Genomic DNA, 27,360 nt, shown 5'->3' with positions numbered 1-27,360 from the left:
GGAGCGTGCACAGCTGTGTACAAATGCTTGTGGGTGCCCTGGGGGGCATCAGACTACATTAGTTTCAAATCACTGTTTTTCAGATATTAGTAGGCACTGTAATTGCAAGTGATTATGCCTGAGCAAAATCAATAATTAATTTAAGAAACAGCTCATATCCTCAGAATGCAAAGTTCCTTTTTTTAAGGGACAGCACAGAAGAGTGATGGTGGCTGTTAGTTTTTTGGAAGAAACTTGTTCCCCATTGTGAACCACAGAAATTAAAGACTGAAAGATTTGTGATGTCATCCAGTCCATGTAGGTCAGTGCAGGATTTTCCCCTGCAGTGTCTGCTCCTGTCCTTTGTGGAGTCCACTTTCTAAAGGCTGTGATGTGCTTATAAAGGTGTCCATGCTGAGAAGCATTTCTTAGCAAGTGCTGTGATTTGCATTTAGAGTTAGAAATTTTAATTAAAATTTGAGCTCCTAAGCCACCTGCTGAGGCCTGCTGTCTTCAGAGGAACTTTCCTAGTTAAGAAAGAAACATTTTCTTTAAATATTAAACAGTAGTGTGCTTCTTTTGACTGTTAATGTGGCAGTGAAGTGAAATTGGTTGATAAAGTCCAGCATGCAGCCCCTGTACGGTGGGGGGTCACTTTGTGGCAAGATAATTACCAGCACGTTGAAGGTAATGAACAATGTTGTTTTCAGTTAGTGGATGCAGTTTAAAGAAGGCAGGAAAGGCTTTTAGAAGGGCAAAAGCAGGATTTTTTTTTTCCTTAATTTCTCTCCCAATGTGCACAGAAAAGCTTTCTAGGCAAGAGTGCACCCAACTGATTTACAGTGAGTCTCTTCAAGAGCTCTGATTTCTGTGTAATTGTTTGTGTCCTTTAACTGTCTCTCTCTTTTTTCATTCTTTATTAGTCAGTTGGCTTACCTAAGTCTTTGTTTACTGTTGTCTATATCTGGTTTTTGTGCCATATTCCCTACAAAACAAGGTGAAACTAGATTTCTTGGTAAAGATGTATTGAAAGACTGGCTAATATACCTGCCTTTCAAGCAATTCTATGTGGCTTTTTGGCTTTTCATTCAAACTATGAAGAATTTGATACTGCATAGATGTGGCTGGTCCAAGACTTTTCATCCAAACTCCTTTTAGAAAGAAAAGCTGGATTTCCAGCCAAATCTTTTAGCCAGATGTTTTATATTCATTAGAAGGCTTGGTGTTCAGTGCTGTCCCTCCACCCCCAAAAAAATAAGCTTCCTGTTTACAAAATAAGTTCACGAAATGCTGAATATGTCACTATTTGAGTTTTCACTAAAAAAATCACACTGTGTTCTCAGAATTTCATAAGCTGTGTTGAGATTTGCAAACACACCTGGATGTAAAAACAGAGAAATATTTACATGATGGTCAGCAGTTTGGGTCCGAAACAGTCTTTGTAAATCAAAAGTGTGACCATCTGTTGACATATGGATTTACGTGAAGAAGGTCTTTCTTGGAGCTAATATACATCAGTAACAGATAAAAACTGAAAAAGTGGGGGTTTATTTTCCTCAGTCAGTTTTCATTGCACCTTTGAGAATTGATTCCAAATACATTGTGTGTTGTCATTCTCCAAGGCGTGTCCCTCCTGCCTTCTGGGTATTTGCATCATTTCAGACATAACAGCTCTATTTTACAAAAAAAAAAGAGAAAAAAAATAATAAAAAAGAAGGCCTGAATAAATCCTGCTGATCTGGTACACATTCTAAGCCCAGCTCAAGAGAGCATCTTCCTTAAGTGAAAGGAGAGCAATGGGAATCCAAGAGAGCAATGTGAAACCTTTTGTTAGAAAAGCTGCATCAAAGTTACAAAGTGTTGTGGCAAAATTTGAAGCACTTGGGATGTTCTAAAAGTCTCTAGCCTTTCCTACCCTGTAATGAAGAGAGAGCAGATGTGAGAGCTTATCCTTCACTGTGAAGTTGGAGGAGGTGCTGTCTCCAATGTGCAGATTGGATTCTGTGCAGGTGAGAAGAGCACTGACTCTGGTTTCTGGTTCCTTGAACACTTAAAGCATGAATGCTGTCAATGCCTAACACAGAAAACTACCCACAGCCTACAAAACTCTGAAGAGGGGGGCTGGATCTAAATCATGGGATTACTTCCCAAAAGCTCACTTGAGCATCATCCAGTTTGGGACACGACACAGGTGTGTGCTGTTCTTTGTGGTGAGGCACAGTCTAGCCAAGGACATTTTCAATTAACCTTGTCCTTAGAACCCACCAGTTCTATTATCTCAGTTTTGTGATGTCTGCATCTGTAAGTTGTGAAGAGTTGAAGTAATTTCTTTCTGCCCATCCTCCACGGCCAGAGACTCCACTTATTGTCTGTAAAGAGTTGCTCAGCTCTGAGAACAACCTGGGCAAGTTGGTAATGATGATCCTGCTGAGCACATGGCTGGGCTTGGAGTACAATATGAGCTTCCTTCAGTTGCAATTAACATTTGGATATTAAATACTCAAAGCTACACAATGCTCCAGCCAGTCCAGCTGGGTTAGCAAGAAGCTGTGAGCTTCTTCTGCATTCAGGTCAAAAGGATGGAGAAAATAGCATTTGAAACATTTCTTATTCCTGATAAATTAGAGCTGACAAGGCAGCATTAACAGGTAGAGTTCTCAGCCAAAACGTAACTGACATAAAGGATAGGTACCAAAAGCTGCTGTGCTCCAGAAAGCTGCAGTAACTCACGTTGTAGCATTGCCTCTCCTTTGAATCTGATGTTGGCAGGAATCTGGAGTATCAGTGCCAGCCCAACCCACCAGTCATGCCTGCCTCTTCTCTTGACTGCAGTCTCTGTGTCCAGAGCACAGAACTGTAATTAAGCCAACTGGTTATTCTGAAATAGGCTTGTTGGAAATAAAATGGTAACCTGTTGCTGGCTTAGGAGTATTTTGTTGTAAGGAAAATTCAGTACCAAAAACACTCCTATGTCAAGTTTTCTGGGTGGCTTATGTTTCTCTCCCTGTCTCTCCAGGCTTACTGGAAAAAGATGAATCAGCTTTTGCAAGCCCTTAATCAGAAGCTTGCAACCCTCAGCCATGGGCAAGAAGGGATTGTCAAGATCAGTACTGCTGTCTCTGATAAGCTGGTTGCCTTTAAAACTAAACCTCCATCAATTCAGAGAGAAATCCTGAGTGTCTGCAGTGACCCTTACACCCTGGCTCAGCAGCTGACACATGTGGAGCTGGTAAGTGGGAATGGTTCCCAACTTCTGCAGCCAGAGATGTTATTTTAAGCCATCAGCTGCTAAGTATTCCAGACATAACCAAAAAATGTCGGCACTGCTGCAGCACATCCCATGCTGTATCAGCACTGCAGCAGGAGGCAGGGTTTGACAGGTTAAGAGATGCTTGGGAAGCAAATTATATATCAGAGTGTCCCTGTGCGGCTTGGATCAGGTCACTGTGCTTCAGCTGGCTTATTTGTGAAATGAGAATCCTATCCCAGCAAAGTCAAGTCCCAGGAATGTAACTTCTATAAGGTGCTCAGAGCCCCACAAGCTCTGCAGGTGCTATTGAAATGGCTGGTCATTAACCTTTTTATAAATTTGGAAGAAATTTTAGCAGTTCAAAGCCATTTCTCCAGATACACAAAGCATATGAGTTGTCTGATGTAGCTTTCATTCTTCCCTTTGGGATTTTGTGCCTGGACGTACAAGGGAGTGCAGATACCACCCCCACAAATTCCTGCTGTTCTCCCTGTGCTGGGCTGCAGTCTGCTCCCAAACAGGCTCTTGTGTGAAAAATTGCAGTGCTGAAGTCTTGGATGTGCTGTTGTGCTGCACACCCTTCTCCCAGGGTCAGGTCCTCCCCACAGACCTCCTGGATGTGCACAGAACGTAAAACATTGCTGCCATCTGCAGATCTCTTGTTGCTCTGGTGCCCTGCTGCCTGTCCTCCTGTGGACTCTGCTCATCCTTCAGGAGAAGGATGGAAAAACAAAACGTGAAACGCACTTGGATTGGAGTGAGTATTAGGAAATCAGCCTTTGGATTTCTGAAGATAGTTTATATTCTATTTGTCAAGTGGAATGGTTTTCAGAAAATGCAGCTTTGGCTCTCTTTGCTTTATAACTTAAACCAGAGAGTAGAAGTCCTTTTGCATGGAGTTTTTTCTTGCTTTTGTTTTTTCCCCTCTTCCACAGCACAACTGTCTCCCAAGGGGAGATTTGCTGTAAATGAGGCAGCACTGCCTTTTTAAAACAGTTGCAGCTAGAGATTTTAATTCTACTGTACAGTAATCAATTCTCTCTCCCTTCTCTTTCATTGCTATGTCAGATACATCAAGTGCTCTGCACTGAAACTGTCTGATGCTTATTTGTTAGTAAGAATAATTTGATATTTATTTAAAACAGTTATTGATTAGCAAGAGCCCTATACAGTTAACAATGTTAAGGTGAGAGGCCCAGAGAAAAAGCATAGGACTAGACATAGCATTTTCCCTTGAGCAGAATTACCATTTATTTTATTGTAGCTTGAGTATTCTAAGTTTGGGCTGTAGGAATTCCAAAATACCTCGTCTGTAATACCTTTCTGGCCTACAAGCTACTGAAAATATTTGTCTTTCTAATAAACATGTTTAAGGAGAGTGAAAAGCCTAGCACGAAAGTCAGTGTGTGGTTGGAGCTGCCGTGTTTTTTTCAGGAGCTGCTGGAGATGGCCTCTCTTTTACTAAGAGAGATTTGGATACTTTATTTATTCTTGTTTTACTTAATGCCTGGGACACTCTCCAGTGTAAGCAAAGCCTTTAATGTGTCATGTGCATCCTCAGTGCTTCCCATACTCAGTGACCCAGAGCCACCAGCACCTGAGGGTCAGTGGGAGCCAGGGCAGAGCCCTGTGTGTGCAGCTGAGCACTGGATTGCTGTGGACTCCAGATAACAGTGTTGGTGCCATTGTAACAGCTGGGAAACAAGGCTTTTGAGAGATGCTGCACCACAGCAGGTCTGAGGGAGCACCAAACACAACTGATATCTGCTGGCTCCCAATGAAGCCCTGTGCATCCAGCGCAGCAGAGGGGACTCTTACTGTGGCTTGTCAGTAATGAGATGTAATTTTCGTCTTTCTGCTGACATAGTTCTAATTGTTATTATGAATTTTAATGTCTGGTTAGTTGGCTGTCTACCAGTGACACCACTCAGAGCTGACAGAAAATGCCAATGTTTTATCAAGAGAAACAGAAGATATTTTGGGGTGTTTTCTTATTTTTCCCTCTCTTCCCACTCCCCTACCCTCAACAGGAAAGACTAAGTCACATTGGACCCGAGGAGTTTGTGCAGGCGTTTGTACATAAGGACCCTCTGGATGGCACCAAGGTATGTTTTCTCCACTTATAAAGTGTCTCCTGTGACCACAGTTTGTGATGAGGTCCCTAAGAGCAGGATGTGACTCACAAGCTGACATGGGCCAGGCCACCTGGTGACCTGTGTTGCCATGGCAAGGATGGGAACCTGTTGGCAGAGCTCACACTGACAGGTCACTGCCATTCCTCTCTGGTGATAAACTGGCCACCACTCTGCTGTGCTTTGGGGCTTGTTCCTCCCAGCCTGCTTTGACTGGGACAGATGGTTGTGGCTGTGCACAGCCAGGGAATGTCTGCTGCTCTGTTGAAGGACTAAAGGCTCGGGATGTGATGTAATGGCCTCAGTGTGTGCCCAGACACCACAGCAGTGAGTCAGTGCGTCATGAATCAACTCTTCTCTCTCTACACAATGGCTTGTAACCCAAAGCACCACAGGGAATGGAGTGCCTGATCAGGGCTTCATCCAAAGGCTGTGAAAGCCACTTGGACTCTTTCCACTGAGGTTTGAAGCAACATTTCAATGAGTGCCTCAATAAGGAAAGAGGCTTCCTAACTGGAGAGGGAGAGTCAGAGGTTTCACATGCTGTCTGAAAAGAAAGGGTGGAAAATTCTTCCCCTGAACTACATATGCATTCCCACTGAGATTGTACATCAATGACTGAATTTCCTCATTGGATGCCAAACCTATTAGGAAGACCTGTGTTTGCAGTGCTCTACAAAGAGCACCAAAATAGCTTGTAATGGTGAAAAGATGGATGGGGTTGGTGGGTGGATGGATGGATGGATGGATGGATAGATGGATAAAATGTGCAACATTGGGCCCTTTCCTTTTCTTCTTGGACTCATGGAAATTCTGCAGTTTGTTTCAGGGTGAGGGAAATAGGCAGAGATGGAGTTCCAGGTATTCTGGGCATTGATCACACTCCTTAGAAAGGAACCCCAAGGCAGCAAATGTGTGTCAGAAACACAAGATAACAAACCAGCCACAGTGAGATTTCCACCACCTGGGCTTCAAGTCAGCAAGGCTGACAACAGTAGGGGTAGTCTGGAGCTTTGCTTTGTGCTCTATGTGATTGGTTTAGAAAAGTTTCTGTGCCAAGATATTGCCCAGGGTGAGAGCATTGCATACACAATCACAAATTAGTTTAGGCTGGAAAAGATCTACAAGATCATTGACTCTAACCCTTAACCCAGCACTGCCAAGGCCACTACTAAACCATGTCCCCAGGTGCCACATCCATACATTTTTGGAACGCTTCCAGGGATGGTGATTCCACCACTTTCCTGGGCAGCCTGTTCCAATGCCTGATTACCTACACTTTCAGTGAAGAAATTTTTCCTAATATCCAATCTAAACTTCTTCTGGCACAACTTGAGGGCATTTCCTTTTGTCCTGCTGCTTCTGCTTGGGAGAAGAGACTGACTCTCCCCCACCCTACAGCCTCTTTCCATGGAGCTGTGGAGAACAAGATTCCCCCTCTTTGTCTCCAAGCTGAGCTCCCTCAGCTGCTGCTCATCAGATCTGTGCTCCAGACCCTTCCCAACTCCTCTGCCCTTCTTGGGACACATCTTTGGACAAAGTAGCACAAACCTTCTGTGGAGTCATATTCCCTGACCCACGAAGAACATCCCTGTCAAACACAGGCTCTGAATTCCCTCCAGCTGGAGATCATATTAAACATCTTTCTTGCATGAGGGCTTCAAAAGGCTCCACTTATGAATGTTTATCAAGCATTCTGAGCTGCAGATGGAAGATGCTTGGGAGGTGCTAAATATTGCTGCCATTTATAAAGCTTAACCTTTAAAAAGCAGTCTGTCTCAACTTTACTGTTGCACATTTTTCACAAGTTTTGCATTATTAGCTATGGCTCTTACACCCTGGCACAGGACAACAGTTCTGAGATAGAAATACTATTTTCAGAACAAAACCTGGGTTTTGTGCACTTTTTGCTGTAGGAAACAAGAAACAGAGCACATGAAAAGCAGCCTCTGTGGTTAGAACTGGGGCTGATTTGGGTTTCCTTTGGGTTTTTGATATTTACATGCTGCTTGCTAACATTTACTTTCGAGATGCTTTAAAAATACACTTTTATTGTGTTTGTAGTCTATTCATAAAGTGGCTCAGAATTTTAGTCCTTTTAGGCTTTGCTCCTCCATAGCATGGTTTTGCGATTTCTGTTTCTAAACACGTCTGTATACAGAATCACAGGTGAATATTTTCTTACTTTGAATTACCTTGGGGATCATACTAAGCCACATTTCTGAAGGGGTTCTTAGTCACTGGTTTACCTTACATAATATGGGTGATCCCATTGACATTAATGGGTTTTTGCTTATGCATTATGATTTTCCTCTTAGTGGCATGTGTTTATGGTACCTCTGGGAAATGATCGTCCTAATAAAACAAAAATCAGTGTTCTCTGGTACCCTCTAGTGGATGTTACTGAATGTTCAGATCAGTTCAAATCTCTTGAGCTTTAGAGTGCTGAGTGTCCTTGATGGACTGTCTGAGAATTTAAAGCTGGGAAAAGCATTTGAATTCTTACCATCCCAAGCAACATATTCAGGCTGTGTGAACTGCTTTGTAACTCCTCTGAAGTCAAATTTTCTGTTGATGACAAAGGAACTGGAAGAGTTCAGTCAAATATCTGCTCTCATAGCCTGTATCAGTTATAGGGATTTATGTTAAATTTTATATAAGTAAGTGAAAAGTATGCTTCTTGTAATGGCTCTTATCAGTGAAGTGCCTCTGGCACGTAAGTGACCTGTTCAAGCACATCCATCCGGGCAGAGCTGGCTGCTAAGAACCTGTTAGGAAAATAGTGGGATTTTTTCATTAAAAATCAATCAGAACTGTGTTTTTTTCTGTTTATCTCTTGTACACTTCACTAAATTCTGGTCCCTCCTCTCCAGAAACAGGCTGTGGGTGATTTTATTTACTGAGGTGGAGGAAATGCTGGAATCAAAGTCACAAACTGAGCCTGCTGTGGAAGACTGTGCCTGACTTATTTTGTCAGCATGTCTTTGTTGATGTCAGAACCCTGCAATGCCTCAGCTCTTTATATCCCAGTGAACAAGGGTCAGTGCAGGCTTTCAGTGAACACTTGCTGCAGGCAAAATGGGGCTGTTTTCTGGACACCAGTGTGAACTGTGCAGTGTGACACACCCAGCTAGACCCCCATCTGCCATTCACAGGATTTTTAAATGCACAGACTTGTGAGCATGAGAGACATGTGGCCAGTAATTACCTCTGTGCAGTATTTATCTTAGTGATCAGGTCACTGACTAGAACACAGTTCCATCTTTCTGTGCTTTTTTTCCCCCCAGACTTGTTTCAGTGAACAGAAGAAGACAAGTAACCTTGAGGCCTATGTGAAATGGTTCAATAGACTTTGCTATCTCGTAGCAACAGAAATTTGCATGGTGAGTTACAATTGTATGCCATGTTTTACCACTCTGAGATTTTATATTAATAAGCAATCCTGGGGATTTATTTCTTATGACCCAGCTAAGCATTTGATGGTAAGTTTTAGTAGTGTTGCACTTGCAGAAGCAACCTGATAAATAACAAACATATTGCAAAACAGAGGCAGCAGCACACAGGGGAAATGCACTGTTCTCTTGATGTAGTAGGAGCACAGTGTGGAATAATGAACCCTGCAGGGAAAAAGAGAGGAAAAAATGCCTTGAGTTATCCTGTGAGATTTCTGCCAGCAAAGATTCTAGTGGAGCTGTATTTGTTATCTGTCATCCTGAAAATCTGCTGTGTGTGTGAATTCCCACTTCATGGCTCTCTGTCCTGCTGCCCATTAGTGTAGATGTGGCTGTTGTTTCTTAACTTGGTAGTGTTTTAATTTGTTTGACTTGGTCCCATCAAAATTAATGTTTTCCTCTTTGAAAAGGGTATGGAAGGGAGGAATAATAATAGTTTCAAGAGCCTGGTTAGCCTGTGACACATAAGAATTACCACTTGAAGATCATCTTTGTAAAAGATAGAGTGATTCCAGTCCAATTAAAATGTGTATTTTAAATGCTATCATTTGGCCTGGCCATGTTGCTAAAGGGGCAGAAGAGGGGAAACGGATGAACACAATGAAACAAGCTCTTTCTGGGACAAAGGTGCTGCTGCTACAGGGGTGTGAAATCCTGCCCTTAGGGAAGTCTCTGCTGATGAGCCCATGGACTCGAGGGAGGCCGGCAGGGAGCAGAGCTCTGCTTCAGGGCTGCTTGGGCTGTCTGTTCCAGTACTGAGACAGTCACTGGAGCTGGGAGTTACCGTGAATTTCTTCTGTGTCACTGCAATGAAAGCTTTGATTTCAGAGGCTGCCATCACCAGCATCCATTGGATTGCTGGAACAGAATTAGGGCCAGTGAGTGAAAGCAGATGGCCCAAGCTGTGCATGAAGCCACACTATGCATGGAACAAATGCTTAGGATGACCTCCAGTTCTGCGTATCTCATTACAGATACTCATTTATTTTCATTTACAGCCTGCAAAAAAGAAGCAGCGAGCACAAGTGATCGAATTCTTCATTGACGTTGCCCGAGAGTGCTTTAACATAGGCAATTTTAATTCACTGATGGCAATCATTTGTAAGTACAGCTTCTAACCAGGTCTTCCATCAGCTGCCACAGATGAAAAAGGAAACCCAGCTCTTATCAATGACTGTTTTTTTCTCTCCCACTCATAGCTGGAATGAATATGAGTCCAGTTTCCAGGCTAAAGAAGACTTGGTCAAAAGTGAAAACAGCCAAATTTTTCATTCTCGAGGTAAAGAAAAAAAAAATTCCTGATCCACTGTTTTAAGTATATTCAGGATACTTTAGTTTGCGAATTTTATATTGTTATCCAGGTGTGAGACATCTGGAGACACATTTCACAGGCAGAGGGCCTGATTCTAAGCTGAAATATCTCAGGTGTAGTGAGGAGGGTGTAAAGCTGATGATATGTAGAGGGAATTCAGAGTACTCAAATAAATATGACAAATTAAAAAAAAACCCAAAGTATGAACCTGTATGCACACCACAGTACTTCCACTGATGCATGTTTTGTTTAATCATGGACGTGATGCTGAATGTAAAGCTCCCAATCTGTACCTTGGAGGTTGAGTGAAGATTCAAGACTGTATTTTGTATTGAGGATTCCAGGATTTGACACACATAGAATGTGCAGTGCTTATTCTTCACATAAAAGCTCAATAATCTGTCAGTAGAAAAGCCAAAGGTGAACAGCCATGGGCTGTAGACCTCTCATTGTATCCTTGGTGCATGGGGTTTTGCAGACATGTGGATTTTGAATATGTACATTTTGAAGATGGAGGCTCTGCTCTGAGCATAAAATTGTCATTAGAGGGCACAGGCTACTTCCTAACCAATGTGTGTTTTTTTGTGCATGTAGCACCAGATGGACCCTACTGGGAACTTCTACAACTACCGGACAGCGCTGCGGGGAGCTGCCCACAGGTCCCTCACCGCCCACAGCAACAGGGAGAAGGTGGGTGTGCCCACACCCCATCCACCTCCACGTGGCTGGGGGCATTTCTGCTGGGAGCCAGGGGCTCAAACACTCGATGGAGATGCTCTCCTCCCTTCCATGTGTCACCAGTGCAAGGCCTGTGTGCTTCAAGATGCAACTGGAAATGTAAAATATATTTTTAAAAAGTGATTGAAAGAGGCTGGATAGGATCAAAGCAAATCTTTGTGGACTTGATGTCAGACATTGGGAAGGTTAAAGAGGGCAGGACACACAGCCTGGAGCACTTTGTTACAAGTGTCTGTACATCTCTGAAAATTCATGTTGTTTAGATTGATAAACCTGATGGAACAGGTTTTCCAGACCGAAACGACTTTTATTTTGGTGATGGAGATGAGCCTGGCAGATGCAGGTGGAGCTGTGCTTTGTTACCACAGTGCCCCAGGCTCTGGCACAGAAGCCCCAGTTGTGTGATGTGTGAGATGAGATGGAGAGCAAAGGGCACAGCAATGGAGACCAGGTGGATCTCCATTTACATTAGGGAAAGATGATTTACCAGAAGTCCTGCAAGGGAGTCTAGTCTGAATCCACTGCAGCAAATTTGGGGTTCTGTCCTTGTGAATTTTCATTTCATTTGGCTGTTGTTGCCATCTCAGTGAGCAAGAATTGAAGTGTTTTATCAGTGCTCATGGCAGATGTGGAGCTTTCTGACATGTCACTGATGCTGCAAAAATCAGATTGACAAGATGTTAGAGTGTAGGATCCTCCTGTTTTATGCCCCAGTATGTTTCTTGTTAATTTTCTTATTCCTCCATTCAATTCTTTATTTTTTTGGTATCTGAAAGAGGCAATCTGCAATTACCCATAGTCATAAATTGGAAATCTCTGCACTAAGCATGGCAAAGCTAAAGTAGATGCTGCATGAACAAGCACAATATGGAATTTAGCATTCATTCACGAGAGGAGCCAGGCCAGATGCTAATCTCACACCCCTGTAAATTTGATGTAAATCTGCTGAAGCTAATGGAATCTCACAGCATTTACAGTGAAATGAGATCAGCATCTGGTGGCAGGCTGACTCAGCTGCAATGGGAGTACACTGAGTTGTTCTGAAAAGCACTTCTGTATGCAAAGGAGAGATGATTTGGATGTTTGTGACTGGAAAAGCAATTCTTTCAACTCTCACACACTGCAGCGAGGACCTGTCAGTCTGAGATGCTTTTGCAATTTAGTTCTTCTGCAACCATCATAGATATTCAAACCAGTTGCTTTATTGTTTGACTTAATTTCCTGTGAAGTTAGCAATCTCTGTCATATCTCTACCCCCAGCTGGCTAATACTGATGACAGAGAGGTTATTAGACTGAAAGGAATCTCTTTAACACCAGAAAAACACCATATTCTGTTTTCCTTGTGTAGACAACACTAGTTCAGGAAAATGCTCCAGGATATGATTTGGTAGCTTATCATACTGGGTGTTTTACAGTGTCAGATACAGCAGATCCTGCAATGCCTTCTGTAGGATTAAGGAATTTTGTTTCTTTTTCTAAGCAAGATTATAATTTATTTGTTTTAATGAACTTGAACACATCCAAAAGAACATGATCACTTCTTTTTGATAGAAGGTGTTACATTGTTTCTTGGCAAACTCATAGCAAAGCTCACTCTGAAGAAAATTTTTATCTTCAACTGAGTTGTGCTTGCAGAGGGGTGTACTGGTTAGTAAGTCTGGTTTTGTCTGTGCAGTCAAATGACCTGTGCCAGTTCCAAAATGAAGTCATTCCACTGGGGAACTCTGCAGTGTACTCATGGCATGGCTCTGCCTTTGAAATGTTGGGAGTGTGTGCAGTACAGCGCTGTGCGTTGTTTCTGTCTGATACTGCGGAGCAAGAACACGTCGGATCTCGTTAACTTTCTTCTTTCTGCAGAAGTCAATTGTCCTTCAGCATGTGGGTGGGTTGGATGGCATGGAAGGGGGATAAAAATGGAGAGAAATATGAGTTTCTGGCACTAACCCAGGTTTTATGCTAGCAAAGTGCCTGGAGTGAAGCCAGTATTGGAGTATAATTGTAAGCACTTTTGTTGTTTTTCCTGCAGAAATTTGGAAAGCAAAACATACAGGGTAATATATTTTAATTGGGGAAATAAATGGTGACAAAAATACAGAAATTCCATGGAAATGTGTAGAAAATTGATATCCCTGGGTATGAGTTTAGTGCCTTTTGGATGAGATGAGAATGAGCTGTGCCATGTTCTGAGCTGACTGGGGGCTCTGTAGCTGTATTAGCCTGGCATCCAGCCCACATTTGTGTACCTTTTGTCTCAGCAAGGCTTTTCCTTCATGTTTAGTACCACTAATGGTGCTGACCTTGCTCCCAGGCAGTGGAGCAGGACAGAACAAGCTCACATCTGCCAGCAAAAAGATATGTAGAGAGAACCTGGCAGTGATTTCTAGCTGGGGATCAGTGTCTGGCTCCAGGTCTCTGTATCTTTCTACCTTTTGAGACCACACTGGTTACAGAGTCATCATCATTTTTAGCAGAAAACAAACCACATAGACCGAGTTACATTCTTTACTGCAGGTTGATTGATCTAGTTTGGGTAATATGAAAATAAATCCTGAAACACACTCAGCTCAGTTTGACTAGGAATTGCTCCACCTGACCCTAATAGGAGGGCTCAGCATTTTGGGAGGATAAGGCTGTGCTTTATTTTCATTCCTGAGTTTTATCAGTGGAATGTATCAGTGGCTCTTGGAGTGTCAGTCAGGCTTTTTTATGGCTGTTTGCAGTGACATTACAGAGTTTATCTTTGGCTGTCCCATAAGAAAGCTAGTAGAGATGCAGATCTTTAAAAGTTTACTGGATGTGGTAATTCAGCTAGAACAGAAATGGGCTTCCATTTTCACAACACACACTGGCAGTAGCTTGTGGGCTCCTTGCCTCAGTGTTTTCACTTCTATGGCTTGTTCACACTCATTGGAGCATCACAACATTGTAGCATCCATATAGACTGGAAAATAACAGCTGCCAATCCTGTTCTGGGTCCATTTCACATCCTGTTACAGCTGATGTACAGCATGAGATGGAATAATAGGAAATACTTAATTAAAATTGCTCTCTTGGCTGTTCTTGCCATGAGGACTCTTTAGCTTTGGTGCTGCTTAATAAGCTCCAATTCAGTTAATGCACAGGCAGACCAGTGCAAACATTTGGACACTGCCATGCAGTGTGTTGTACATTCATGGTGGTTTAGTTTATACTTGGTGGTTTAAAAGACAGAACATTTCTGCCACAGGAAAATTCTCACAGGGGGCAGCTGCTGACCTTCAGCTCAAACCCCCAAGCAGCTTTTTGCTGTCACAGTGTCACTGCTGGAGAGGTTTGACTGAGGTTTGACTGTCAGCCTTCATGGGCTCATCCTTTGTGTTACCTTTCTTTTCCCATTGAGTTGTGAGACAAAGGACCCTTAGGGAATCTGCTTCACTCTGGACCTCTGCTGAGGCTGAGGATGCTCTTCAGGAGCACTGTTACTGCTTTCTGCTGTAGAACATCTGGCATAAAATTTATTTATCCCTGCTTGTAATTCCATCAATTTCAAGAGTCCTACCCAGACTTCTTTTATAGCAAATTATGACCCAACTCTGATGGGTTAGAGGGAAAGCTTGGATCACTGCTATATGCCACTCTGGATGATGGCCAGGGTTAATTTTGATAACTACAATGGTTTCTCTGGCTACTGTTAGCAGTTTCCTGTCAACCAGCTTAATATTTTCAATCCTGTTGTCTGCAGGTTAATTTGGAGAAGCAGGTTGTACTAATCAGGCACCAGGAAGGAAATTACGTACCTCAAGAGGTAGCCATGCATGGAGCTGTTGAAAATGAAACAGCTCCTAATTAACTGTTTGTAGACAAGTCCTTGGTCATCAAATTTTATGCTGTCTTTCCTTGTCCAGGGACAATATTGGTTCTTTGGTTCCCACCTGTGTTTAAATTGCTCAATTTGTGTGTTCAGCATCTCTGCTTATCAGGGCACAACAGGAAAGGGAAGAGTTCTGCAGTGTTATTTTGCTCTTTGCTGTCTGATGTTGTCATCAGAACAGTGATGTTGTTAAAACTGGGCTTTTAGCATTTTCTTAGTCATGTTATTGTGCTCAGTGAACACTGTGTTCAGTTCACTTTTATCTCAGCATGCATTTGAAGGTGGCTGAAGGTCTCTCTAGACACCACTGCCCTTTTGCCTGCCTGTCCCTGCACTGCTTTTTAAGTGCACAGCACACTGAAAAGTTAATACTTCTTTATTCTCATCTCTCCCAATTGAGTTGTTCTTTCATGCACAGAAAATACTGAACTGAAAAGATAATGGTTATGTCATTTCTCTCCACAGATTGTGATCCCCTTCTTCAGCCTATTGATCAAAGACATTTATTTTTTGAATGAGGGATGTGCTAATCGCCTTCCAAATGGACACGTCAACTTTGAAGTAAGATCTGAAAAATGGTTTTACCTATCCCATTCTGATAGTCAAGGGACTATCTGAGACTATTGGCCTCCAATTTTCAGTGCAGACCATCAAGCACTGAATATGAGGTAATCTTACTGTATCTGAGTGGAATGATCTTATGTTTACAGAAATTTCTGGAACTGGCTAAGCAAGTAGGAGAATTTATAACATGGAAACAAGTGGAGTGTCCATTTGAGCAAGACCCTAACATCATCCACTACTTGCACACTGCTCCCATTTTTACTGAAGATGGTAAGACTTTGTACAATCACTCGTCACTGAAAATGTTTCTGTTCTTCATTATTAATTAACAGTCTGATCCATGCTTTGGTGGTTTCTCTCACTGACCAGTCCCAACTGTTTCCGAGCTTTCCTGCCAAACAGCTTGTTTATCCCCAGTCTATCAATGTGTTTTTGCAAATACAACTTTCTGCCTGATGGCTTTTCTCCTGTCTGTAGCTTCTCTGTAAGGCACTGTCTAGGAAGCTGCCATTGTGGCCCTATTTTTGTAATCACAAAAAGAGGCCACACAAGCATGTCACGGGCTGCTGTGAATGTCAGCTGTCCCTTAGCCACTCATTCTGTGATTGATGGAACCAGAGCTAATCTCTTTCACAAACCAACGCTGTCATCTCTTCAGTAAACACAGCCCAGGGTGATGGAGTCCAGCTGACCTCCTCCTCCACAGCAATGATGTACACATCATGTACAAAAAAGAATTTTTAAGAAAACCTTTTCTATTAATTTCAGCTGTAGTTATGAAGCCCTGTTCTGAAATTATTTCTCTGATTGTCTTTTTATACATTTCTGTCCTCGTCAGTTTGGTATCCACATGTCAGACTGTCACTTCAGATTGGTTTGTGTCAGCTGCCTCTCTATACATTGTCACGCACAGAATTGTCTGTAGCAACCTTCCCGTAAGCTATTCTGGTGGTGGGTTTATTTTTAATTCATTCTATAGGCAGTTTTCTGTACTAATCCTAGGTAATCAGACCAGACAGCTTTTATTTCACAGACTGCTTCAGAAAGCAAAATACTGCTTCTAAAATCCTGCCTAAATGTTAAGAATGACTGCTGAAATAGAATAATTCATGTGATTGAAGTAATATCTATCAAAAAGAGATAAAATGAGGGTATTTCTTCTTGTTTTATGCTCTAAAGGGACAGAAAATGAAAGTCAGGGTAAAAGTACAGTTTTCATGCTACTGGATTAAAAAAGAGTGACCTCAACCCACTAATTGTTTGTAGATTTTCTCCCTCATATCCTCCCCCATATTCATATTGCTTTTGTGAAATGCCCTTTGCAGAAGCCACAGGAAGCCTCCCCCATTACCCAGGGGCAGTGCAGAGTAGAAAGAACTGCCCTGAATGAAAGGTGGGAGGATATCTGAGAGACATTCAGCAGTGGCTTGTGAAATGCAGCTGTACTGTGCTTGTCACATGTGGAGGAATGGTGGCCAGAATTAAAAGACAATGCATTTGTAGCACAGACTTGAATGCTGAGATGGTTCCAGCATTAAAGAATAAAAGCATCATGAAGCAGTTAAATGAGGAAATGTGTGTGAACACAAATTACAGCCTGTGATTCCGTGAAGACAGTGCAATATTAATGCACTGCCAGCTTTTGCAGAGGAAACTCTACAATCTAGACTCATTTTGGTGTCATAAAATGCATCCTACAGTGTAAAGATATGCAGGGGAGGGGAAAAGGACAGATTTATTTTCTTCCACTGCATTCCTTCTCTGGTTTCTGTAACTCAGTCTCACCTTGAGGGTATTCTGTATCCATTTAAGATACCATGTCCCCATAAGCTTTAGAAAGATTGAGGAACATAAAGTTTTGTTATGTGATGAGAATATCCTTGGTTTTTAAAAGCTCTCACTGTCTCTCTTTTGAAGTTCATATAACTTCTGAGTAGCAGTGCTGTGATGGAGGAAATGGGCCCAGATCTCTGTATGCAAAATCAGAGAACATTAATTTCTTAATATTGTAATGAGGTCACACTAACATATTTTAACTCTGGGTGCCTTTACTGTTCCATCAGAATGAACATAACAGCTCTCCAAGGTAGACATGTGAGCTGAACATCAGTGTCCCACTGATTACCAGCTACCTGAGGGACCATGAAGTTTTAAAGTTTCTCTTTCAGTGTGGTACAAAAGGAGATACAAGAACGCAGAGGGATGGGGGTTACTGATGCTGTTGGAAGTAACACATATTTACCGTTTCCAGGTTTGTATCTGGCTTCCTATGAAAGTGAAAGTCCGGAAAACCAGACAGAAAAAGACAGGTGGAAATCCTTAAGGTAACCTCTCATTGTATCAGCTCATTGCTAAAGTACCTCCAAATGGCTGCTCTGACACCAAAGCTTGCAAGGTGCAGGTATTTAAGCTGTCACCTCTGAGGGAGGTCTCTCTCATTTAAAACCAATTTGCAGAGCTGAGGCTGCACTGATAAAAGCTCATTTTAATCTCAAATTATCCTCCGTGTAAAGAATACCCTCAGCTTGCTGTAGCCATGCAAAAGCATGATGCAGATGAAGAATGCCCCAGGCCAACTGGATATTCCAACAGTCTACAGCTCTTCTAAGAGATGTGTAATGGTTTGATATAAGTGAGAATATGAAGATATTGATTAAAACAATCCAAACCTTTAAATTTGCTTTTTTAAAAAATCATCCTTATGTTTTACATTTACAGATCCACTATCTTAGGAAAGACTTGAAGATTGAGAGATTATTGCAGTAGGTCAAGGAAAAGAAATCAGCAAACATTTTGCACTACTGATTCCAAAGATGCCTGTTTGGGATTTAGACAATTTCTTTTGTTTGAGTTTTTTGTTGGTTTTTTTTTGTTTTTTTTTTTGACTGCCTAACATGATGGATGAACTGGATTCATCCACTGAAATCAAGAGAACTGTGTGCACCATGATGCTTTTCTAACTATGAGACAGAGAGAGGACGGACAAACTGACTATTTGTGGCTGTGCCCAAACTGCGTCAGGATCACTGTAATTTTGCCTCTGAAGGAAAATGCAAGAAAACCAGGAGCAGAGAGAATCATGGTACTGCAACAGAGAATGGAAAAGTGTAAAAAAGGAAAGTGAAAATACACAAGAGTATTTCAGAAGCAGGTGCTTCAGACAGCAGTTCTTTAAACCTCTGAGGATTGTAAAATTAAATCAAAGACAGACAACAGCAATCTGGTTAATTGCTGAATGAAGAAAAACCCTTAATTTTGCTTTAGCAGTCCCCCAGCCTTGTTGAACAAAGCACTGACTGCTGCAGGTTTGAGCTTGCAGGGATGAGGACTGACACTGCTCACAGGTGTCACACACAGGACAGGTCAGCATGGGCCGTGGTGCTGAGCCCGTGGGTTTGTACAGCCAGCCTGGAGTGCGGCTCGCGCTGCGTTAATCCTCCCACCGCTCCTGTTGCTTTCCTTACTGTGAATCTGGGCCAGTCTCAGAGGGCACAGAGGGTTGAAGGTGCTGCTTAAAGACACTTCCACCACCTCTGAGGTTGAATGAAGAAGCAAATGACTCTGGACTCAACTTACCTCTATTTAATGTATGTAGTGTATTCCCTAAATTTATTGATGCTGAGTTGCATCTTTTAAGGGGTTTTATCACACTCAAAGTAAAAAGGTACTGCATTACCATTTCTATCAGGTTCCAATTAACACAGTACTGTTTATTTTGTAACATGATACTTAGGAGGATGGGGGGTAATTGCTCTGAACTTGGGAACTACATGGCATGCTTTAAAAGGACAAAGGGTTTCAGACTGGAATGAATGCACTAAAGAATTTGTCATTCATGAGCAGATAACCATTTTTGTCTTTTTTACTTTTAGGATGTAAAGTTCACCATTTCCTTACAAATAACATGAAATAGGGACTATGTCTTGTGTTTAAGGCTGTACAATAATCAAGGTGCTACTGTAAGAGATACATTAAACAATAATGAAATATATTAGATTCAAAACTAAGCCCTAACAGTAGACTTATTGTCTGTGTGTTGAAGGAATGTCCCTAACTGCCCCAGAAAATATCTCAAAAAGCTTAAATGAAACCTAAATGCCACATCATACTGAACTTTGCATTTTTATTACTGACTTGGTGCTACCTTTTCAGATGTTCCTACAACAGAAGGATGTAACCCTTTCATTGAAATCAGTAATAATTTTATTTCAGCACAGAGTGATTCCAAGTGGCTGTAGTGTTTTGAAAAATTAGGGTAATCACAAAACCTGGCTGTGTTGGCCTATTCAGCCAGAAAACTGGAACTGTTCCTGCCCTCTGCTTGGCCTCACAGTTGTGAGTGCCTGAGTGAGCTGTTGGCCTGGAGAGATTGGCAGGCTGATATTTGAGGGCAGCAACCTGAGAATGCTCTGTGTGGTGCACTCCAGGTTTGATGTGTCTGCAGAGTGGTTCTGTGTTGGGTTATGGCATGTGGGAGCCCAGTCTGGCTCACTGAATCCACTTGTGCTTGTTGAGCTGAGCAGGATGGATTCTTCTGGATTTGGAAACAGGGCTTGAAGCAGAACTTCAGATCTCCTTTTCCTGTAGATCTATCAGCATATGAATTCAGACAGAGGGGATATAAAACTCTAATGTGTTTATTTGAGCTTTGTGTGGAAGAATTAAGTGTAAGGATGGTACAGCATCATTGCAGCCACAGAATGATGACTGTTCTGCTGATACTGTGAATCTGCTGTTTGTTAATTTTGTACATGAGCTGAGAGCTATGCAGAGAAACTATACACATACAGCTGTTCCTTCAGGCAGAACCATTTCCAAAATGAAGCCATTAAAAGCCTGTTAAATTTCAGATGAATCCAGAGCAATAACCATAAACATATCTACAACAATGCTAATGTTTAAGTGTGTTTGCTAAATGGTCATTTTTTGTTACTATCTGCATATTTTTAACAGGCACAGTGTGACTTCACAGTGGAAATATGGGGGGTTGCTTATCTGAGACCCTGTGCAGGTGGATGGGCCCTTTCTTAAAACTTGCTTTTTAAAATGGAAATCCTCACTCCTTTTCTAGTGAGCCACTAGAGGTTGGTACAGATGAGATTATAAAACAGTGATGATTAATTAGAATGTGATTTTTTCATTATAATTCCTTATATTTTGGGGCACCTTCCATGAATTTGGGCAATTTTGTAAGTACCAGTTAAATTAGATCTCCTAAAGTTTATCACTGTTGCACACTAAACCACTTTTGTAGTCCAAAACTTTCAAACCTCAGTGCTTAAAATAAAGGTCAGATTTAGGCGGGTATTAAGGGCTTAGTGGAACTGCCAGAGGCACTAAATTATTCTTTAGCCTTTATTAGCCACACATTGAAAAGGTCTTTTTTCAGAGGTGCTAAACATCCTCATCTCTTGGGGAGCAGCGCTTTATAGAGGTGTGTGGCACATTAAAGTAGTATTTTATCTCCAGAGACACTCACTGCTCTGCAAAATGACTTGGAGATGAGAGTGCAAAACAGCTTCAATGAGAAGGCAGTGCTTTTTAAAAACGGACTTCTGGAGCCATAGCTTGTCTTCACATTATTTTGTAGCTAAATCCTATTTAAACAGAAACAATGTAAGCCTTTAGTTGCAGCTGTTGGTTGCATTTCTAATCCATCTTGGCCTAACCAGGGTGAGCAGCTCCTGCCTGGCAGGAGCAGGGTTAGAGCCTTGCTTCACCAATAAGCACCAGTGCAACTGAAAACAAAAAAATGACAACTTGGGCAATAGATTTCTTCTAAAAATGCATTAATATTACATGAAAGTGAGAACATAAACATGTCTGGTAATCCATTTCTCTTGCTATAAAGGCATAAAGAACTCCTGCCATGCTGAGAAGAAAGTGTCACTTCCCACTAAGCACTCAACCACTGTAAGGCATGCAGTCATTAGACCAACATCGAGACAAATTACTGGTAGTAATGTTATGGCCTTGTAATTCTGCTTCTTTGAGTGGATTCACTCCCCAGCAGCTGCTTGAACTAATGCTACACAGAGAACAGAGCAAAACTGGACCTGTAGGTCTGCAGCTGTATCAAACTTGGTATCAAACCCTTAAGCTGGTAAAGATGAGAATATGACACAGCCTTGCAGAAGCATTAACTTAGCTTCTGCTATGAAGCAGTATTTTAGAAGACCCAAATACATGAAATCACTTCTGCATCTCCTCCAGTGTAATCAGAAAAAAGCAAAAGCACTCTGTGCACTAGAGTACCCTGATGAAATTGTCATTATTCCCTCTCTTAGGGAATGAACACAATCCTGTGGTACATCTCTGGAAGCTCCCCATGTGGATAGAGCTAACTGTGATCTCAGCTTCTGCTGAGGTGTCACTTTAAGAAAGTGTGGACAGCTGCTAAAGCGCTTCAAATAAGAAACAATTTAAATGTAGAGATATTTTTCTCAGCTTGAGAATATTTTATGATGTGGTCAGTGGTGATAAGATAATCACTCACTTAAAATTAAGCCTGTCCCTTCCTGATATCTTGGTTATTTCATCATGTTTTATTGCAATAGGATATGCACCTTTTCTTAAAGCACATGAGCACTGGTTTGCACACAACTGTAAATCCAGTTTAGAACAGAACTTAGATCACTGAACATGTAATTGGAATTATCAGCTGAAAAGACCTGTTAGTAGAAAAGATAGGTATGCATATCAATGTAAAAATGTTACACAGTTAACTGTGTCTGGCCTAGCAATGATTGTGTTCCGTGGAATGAGACTGATTCCAAGCACAGCAACGTGCCAGAGGAAAAACTCCAGTTAATTTGATGGGCTTTGGAGCAGTCCTGCAATTATTAACTGTAGTACAGTTTTTAGTTATTCATAGGTATTAAACTGCCAGCTGGTATAGTCTCTGTGCCAGGTGGAACTCTCAGACAGGAGGTGCGCTTAGTAGAGTGAACGTCCAGCCTTTGCAAAAGTTTTCTTTGACATTGCTGAAGTTTCAGCAGCAAAATCAAGGACTAAATCTCATCCGTAAGTTAATTCATGCCTGAGAGCAAAATTTGATTTTCTGGCTTTAAGAATCTTTTTCTCTTTTTATACTGGTAGAAATTTTCATACTGTCTCAAATTACTCTCTCACTGGAAATTAAACCCCCTTTGTGAACTGATTATTTCCATTGTTGTAGGTGCAGAATGGGGTTAGGGAGTGACAAGGAAACAAGGAAAAGCTCCTTTGTTACTGCTCAGAGATTCAACTGTGGGGTAAAGCTGCCTTTTCTTTTGTCCTTTGTATTACCTGTCGAGTAGAATTCTCTCTGCAGGAGGTGCAGGCACCCCTGAATGTGGCTAGTGAACAGCTCACAGGTTGTACCCAGCTCAGGGTGGCAGCACAGGCACCACCAGGGACACAAGGGGTGATGGGATGGTCCTGGCCAAAGCTGAGTGCAGCCACATCTGAGCCTGCATCTGCTTGGCGATGCTGGGACACATCCCTTTTGAGAGAGAGGAAGTTCTTGGAAGTTCACCTGAGGCAAAGCCTACTATACTTCCTTGTCTACCCAATAGAATGATTACAAGAAAATTCTTTGAACTAAAAGAGGTTTTCTCTTTAAAACAGTGAAGAATTGTTACTTAGTTGACAGAGATTTTAAGATCTAAGAAAAATAAGTATTTTAAAAATTATGAGAAAAAATAGTTTGATGGTTGTTAACTTTTATATTTCACTGCATGGCAGTAGAGAGAACAAAATATCTTCTATTAATATCAATGGCAGCTGGGCAGACAAAGGCAGGAGAGAATACAGTGAAATACTGGTGCAGAAAATGTTAGCAATAATTTTGTTTTAATATTGGCTAGAGTGTTCATTTCCCTGAAATCACTGCTCCCTGCTCTGCAGCACTTACCTTTTTAGATGGAACAGATCTGAAGTTTAATCTGGTTTTTATTAATTTCTTTTACAATTCTTTCTGCATATTTTCAGATATGCAAAAGATACTTAGTACAGTAAAGCTAATGCTCATACAAGGCATCACATCCTGCATTGTTACATTATGCAAGTGTAGCTGGGGAGCAGATAGCTTGTATGGCTGGTATTTCATACACTCTGCATGGGTGCAAGACCCTGAAACTCAGGCTGTAGCTTCAGTTGCAGAAAAAAGCTAAGTACGAGTAACTCCTAGCTCTTCTGCCCTGCTGCATGGCCAGTGCAGGCTGTAGTGCTGTAAATTCAGAGTGGCTTGGACTGCTCACTCCTCCCTTGATGCCTTTCCCTCCACAGAAGTGGTATTTTGCTCCATAAACAGCTCTTACAAAATGCCAAAGGAACATTTTTCTAGCTCTCTGCCATACAAAAGCTCTGTATTCATACTCCAGATCTGTCATAACAGAATAGGAGTCTTTCCCTCTTTTCATCCCCATGGTCTTAAAACTGCCAACCCAGATTAATATTGCAGTGTAGCAATGTTCCCAGGCCTCCTAGAATGCAGAAGACTTAGGAGTTCAGAGCTCAGAGTCCTGCAAGTTAAATGTTTGTAAAGGAACCTTTTTGTAAAGGAACCTTCCTTCTAAAAGGTGCAAAGCCCCATCTGATGGAATTCTGAACAGAAAATTCCATATTCCAGCAATCTTTCAGAGAAACATAACTTCTTCAGTGAACTATTACTGGTCAGTACTATACCACTGCTTTCATTATTAAATTATGCTTCTAAAATTCCAGTCTTTTTGAAATGAACATATGATTTTTTTTTTGGTGATTGGTCTGTGGGCAAACAGAATAGAGAAAATGGGGGCTGTACTTTAGACTGTTGACATCACCTGTATTTCTTTAGCAGCCCAAATTGGGTTATCATTTACTGTCTGTCCTTGCCTTGAACCAGAAGGAATTGTTGCAATACAATAGTCAAAATTATTAAAACTTAGTGAAAGATGCACACACAGAGCTATTAAATTCAAGTGTTTCAAAGTCTGATTCTTATAAATATACAAGTACTTCCCTTAGGGGTCTGTCTGTAAAATCACCATTACTAGTACAAAAAAACAGATGGAAAATAAATTATCCTCTGGGTTTCAGAACTCTTAGTAAGCATTCATCAGCTTGTAATGGTGAAAGATTGTATTTCAAGGTTGGTTTTTTTCACTTTTAGCAACAGTGACTATCAACTACCTTAAACCTAAACTCCAAGAACATAGTATTCTAAAACTATTAGAATGATACTATTTAGCCACAGACCTAAAAGCACAGAGTAAAAATGGGTAAGCAGAATTGTCTTTATTTTCAGACTGAGAAACTCAAAGGTTGCATGACAGGCCCAGGGTTACCTGGGAAGCACATCCTTTCAAAAAATTATCCCAAAAAGATATCCAAATTTTAGTGTTACATTTCTTCTGGTGTTACTCCTTTTTACAACTGTGCTTAGACAAATGAGAACTAAATTATCACTTTGAGTTTTAAAAAGAATCAAGCTGAGAAATAAATATGGCTTAAAAGAGTGGTATATATTAATCATGTGAGTGATAGCAATGAGGAACTGTGCTTTTCCTATATCTTTTTCATTAAATTAAAAAATTCATGTTGTGATTAGCATTTTCAGGTCAAATTGAAATCCCTCTACCATAGAATCATAAAACTGTAGAATCATTTAGGTTGGAAAAGACCTTTAAGATCATCGAGTCCAACTTTTAACCCATCCATTATACTCAAACCATGTAGCTTTGTTAGAAATTCCCAGAACAAATACCAACACTTTATTAATTCCACAGGCAGGAAACAGTAAAGTTACTTGAAAGTGGCTGTTATGATTTTGTGACTGTACATAGATCTTGCAAAATGTAATTGGTAAAATGCATCCTGTAGCCCACATCAACACTGCGAGAATAGCATGGTCATTGTTACGCTTTATAGCTGTTGTGGAAAATGTCTTAACCTGCATTCATGATGATAGTGCCCATCCTACCCCATGCCTTTTTATACACTTGTGGAAAGATTGTTATGAAATCCTTTTGTCAGTCATGTTCCAGCTAACTTACCTATGTATAGAATTTATATATTAAACCCCCCTAATTTATACTGTGTTTTAACAGTTTGCCTGAACTGTCTATGGTTTCTAAATTTTGTAATGTGAGTGTCAAATAAGAATAATAATTAAAAAAAAAAAAAGTTTGGCTTTTTTGGTGTGGATTTTTTCCTTTGGTTTTATATGTAGTAAAGATCTCAACAACAACAAATCTGCAGGATAGGTTGTGAAGAAACTCACATTGCTTTGAAACTCCAAAATTACAAAGAGATGTCCCTGACTCTGCACAACAATTCATGAATATGTGTGTAGAATGCTTCTCTCTTTATCCTCATACATTCAGAACATTGCACTACATGTGCACTACATGCACTACAAAGGAGACAGATTCACAGTTCCCATAATAAAATATTTTTCCAAATAGGAGTTGTAGAATGGAAACTTCATAGTAATAGGAGGAAAAAGGTGAGACTGGGTATTTTTAGTTTGTTTCTATAAAACCTCTGTAGTACAACTGATGTTTAAATGTGTTCTTTTAATATTTGTATTGCTGACAGCAATACAAACAATAAACTGAGAGGTGCTACTGAGATGAGGGCCCCATTTCAGTAACAACGAGCAGTAGGAGACACTGTTGGTTCAAGCAGCTTAAAATTCTTTCAAATAAAGAAGGAACTCAGAGGTGAAACTTGTGTAGAGAGAAGTGGTGGAGCTCCCTTGATGTAACATTTGGCACCTGCACCACGATGCTTCTGAGAGTGTGTAACTGCTGTTCAGCACAGCTGGTCCTGCTGCTGCCACCAAGGGACAAGGCTCGATGGGAGTGGTGTCACTGACTCCAAACCTGAGGAACTGGGATGTGCAGCCTCCTCTCTCAGTAGTGTTCTTACAGAGCCAGAGCTCTTGCCAAAAGGAACTGTTGAATTATCTGAATTTCCTGTGAACTGTGGCTTATTCAGGCTTCCCCATGTGAAGCCCCCAAAAACATTTCAATCCTCAGGAGGCCCAGCTGTGCCACAGAGAGTGAGGAAAGTCCAGGTTTCAACCATCCCTGCGAGTTAAAGGAAGTGGATCGGCTCAGCTCAGCCCAAGGTAATCCGAGCTGGCCCGTGGAGCACTGAAGTGAAACCCGGTGTGCCCACTGGAGGGAACACTCCTTGCTCCCGGTGAGCTGCCAGCTGCTCAGGGCACGGTGTCCCCATCACCCTCCCAGCAGCTCAGGGCACTGTGTCCCCATCACCCTCCCAGCAGCTCAGGGCACAGTGTCCCCATTCCCCTCCCAGCTGCTCAGGGCACAGCGTCCCCACCGTCCCCAGCACACCCAGAACACACTGAGGGCAGCAGAGGCCGATCCAGTCTGCCACTGCCACAGCTCAGGGAGAACCATCCCATGATCTGGCCACAGCTGTTCCCCAGTGCACATGGGAATGAACACAAGTGCCCATGCTAACACAAAATTTCTGGGTCACTGTTTTTTCTAAGAAAAGTTCTAATAACTCTTAAAGAAGGACAATGTGTCCCTAAGCCATAGCCATACCTTGTTCTTTTTCACCTGGCTGAATATTTTTGCATTCTTTTTATTCTACTGTATAATCTAAAAAGAATAATTTTTTTTTTTTTAAATAAAATTTTCCTTTATAAAAGTAAACTCTCATGGAATGGAAATACAACTGTCAGTGGGTTCTCACTTTGCCTTTCTGTTGATCCACACATCCAAGCTCCTATTATCTCTTTGAATTTACATATGCACAGCAATCTGGGACACTGGCTCCCTTGATCAGTAGTTACAGTGATTTGTGAAATGAATAATATATTTTGCCTGATATCTCTTAGAAATTCTTGTGGTGATTTTTCCATCAGTTCAGTCCCTTATAAAGAGATAGTGTTGTCATTACTCTGTCCCTGAGCACCCAAGCAAAGATACAGCTGCTCCCACACAGTCGAGGGAACCTAAGAAAATCTCCCTGACAGTATCAAAATCAAACCAGGGAACTGTAGAAATCCATAAACAACTAAAGGCAAAGCACAACTGCTAATCAGCCACCCTCTGACACTAATCGGAGGGAGGAAAAACAAAAC

General features: G+C 41.5%; 1 protein-coding gene across 1 annotated transcript in view; it reads left to right on the top strand.

Annotated features, from left to right (window-relative positions):
* RASGEF1C (RasGEF domain family member 1C) overlaps positions 1–25,434 on the top strand; it is a 71,785-nt gene extending 46,351 nt beyond the window's left edge. Inside the window, exons 5-14 of the mRNA XM_033073022.2 lie at positions 2,996–3,208; positions 5,260–5,334; positions 8,649–8,744; positions 9,812–9,914; positions 10,013–10,092; positions 10,720–10,815; positions 15,180–15,275; positions 15,425–15,548; positions 17,530–17,602; positions 17,997–25,434. Of these exons, the coding sequence (XP_032928913.1) occupies positions 2,996–3,208; positions 5,260–5,334; positions 8,649–8,744; positions 9,812–9,914; positions 10,013–10,092; positions 10,720–10,815; positions 15,180–15,275; positions 15,425–15,548; positions 17,530–17,602; positions 17,997–18,021 (981 nt within the window). The 3' untranslated portion in view covers positions 18,022–25,434. The remainder of the gene's footprint in view (positions 1–2,995; positions 3,209–5,259; positions 5,335–8,648; positions 8,745–9,811; positions 9,915–10,012; positions 10,093–10,719; positions 10,816–15,179; positions 15,276–15,424; positions 15,549–17,529; positions 17,603–17,996) is intronic.
* Positions 25,435–27,360: the final 1,926 nt, after the last annotated feature.

The sequence above is a fragment of the Catharus ustulatus genome, chromosome 15 (genome assembly GCF_009819885.2).
Source record: "Catharus ustulatus isolate bCatUst1 chromosome 15, bCatUst1.pri.v2, whole genome shotgun sequence".
Taxonomy (NCBI): Eukaryota; Metazoa; Chordata; class Aves; order Passeriformes; family Turdidae; genus Catharus; species Catharus ustulatus.
Note: the sequence above shows the minus strand (reverse complement) of the source record. Positions and strands in the feature narration are given on the sequence as shown.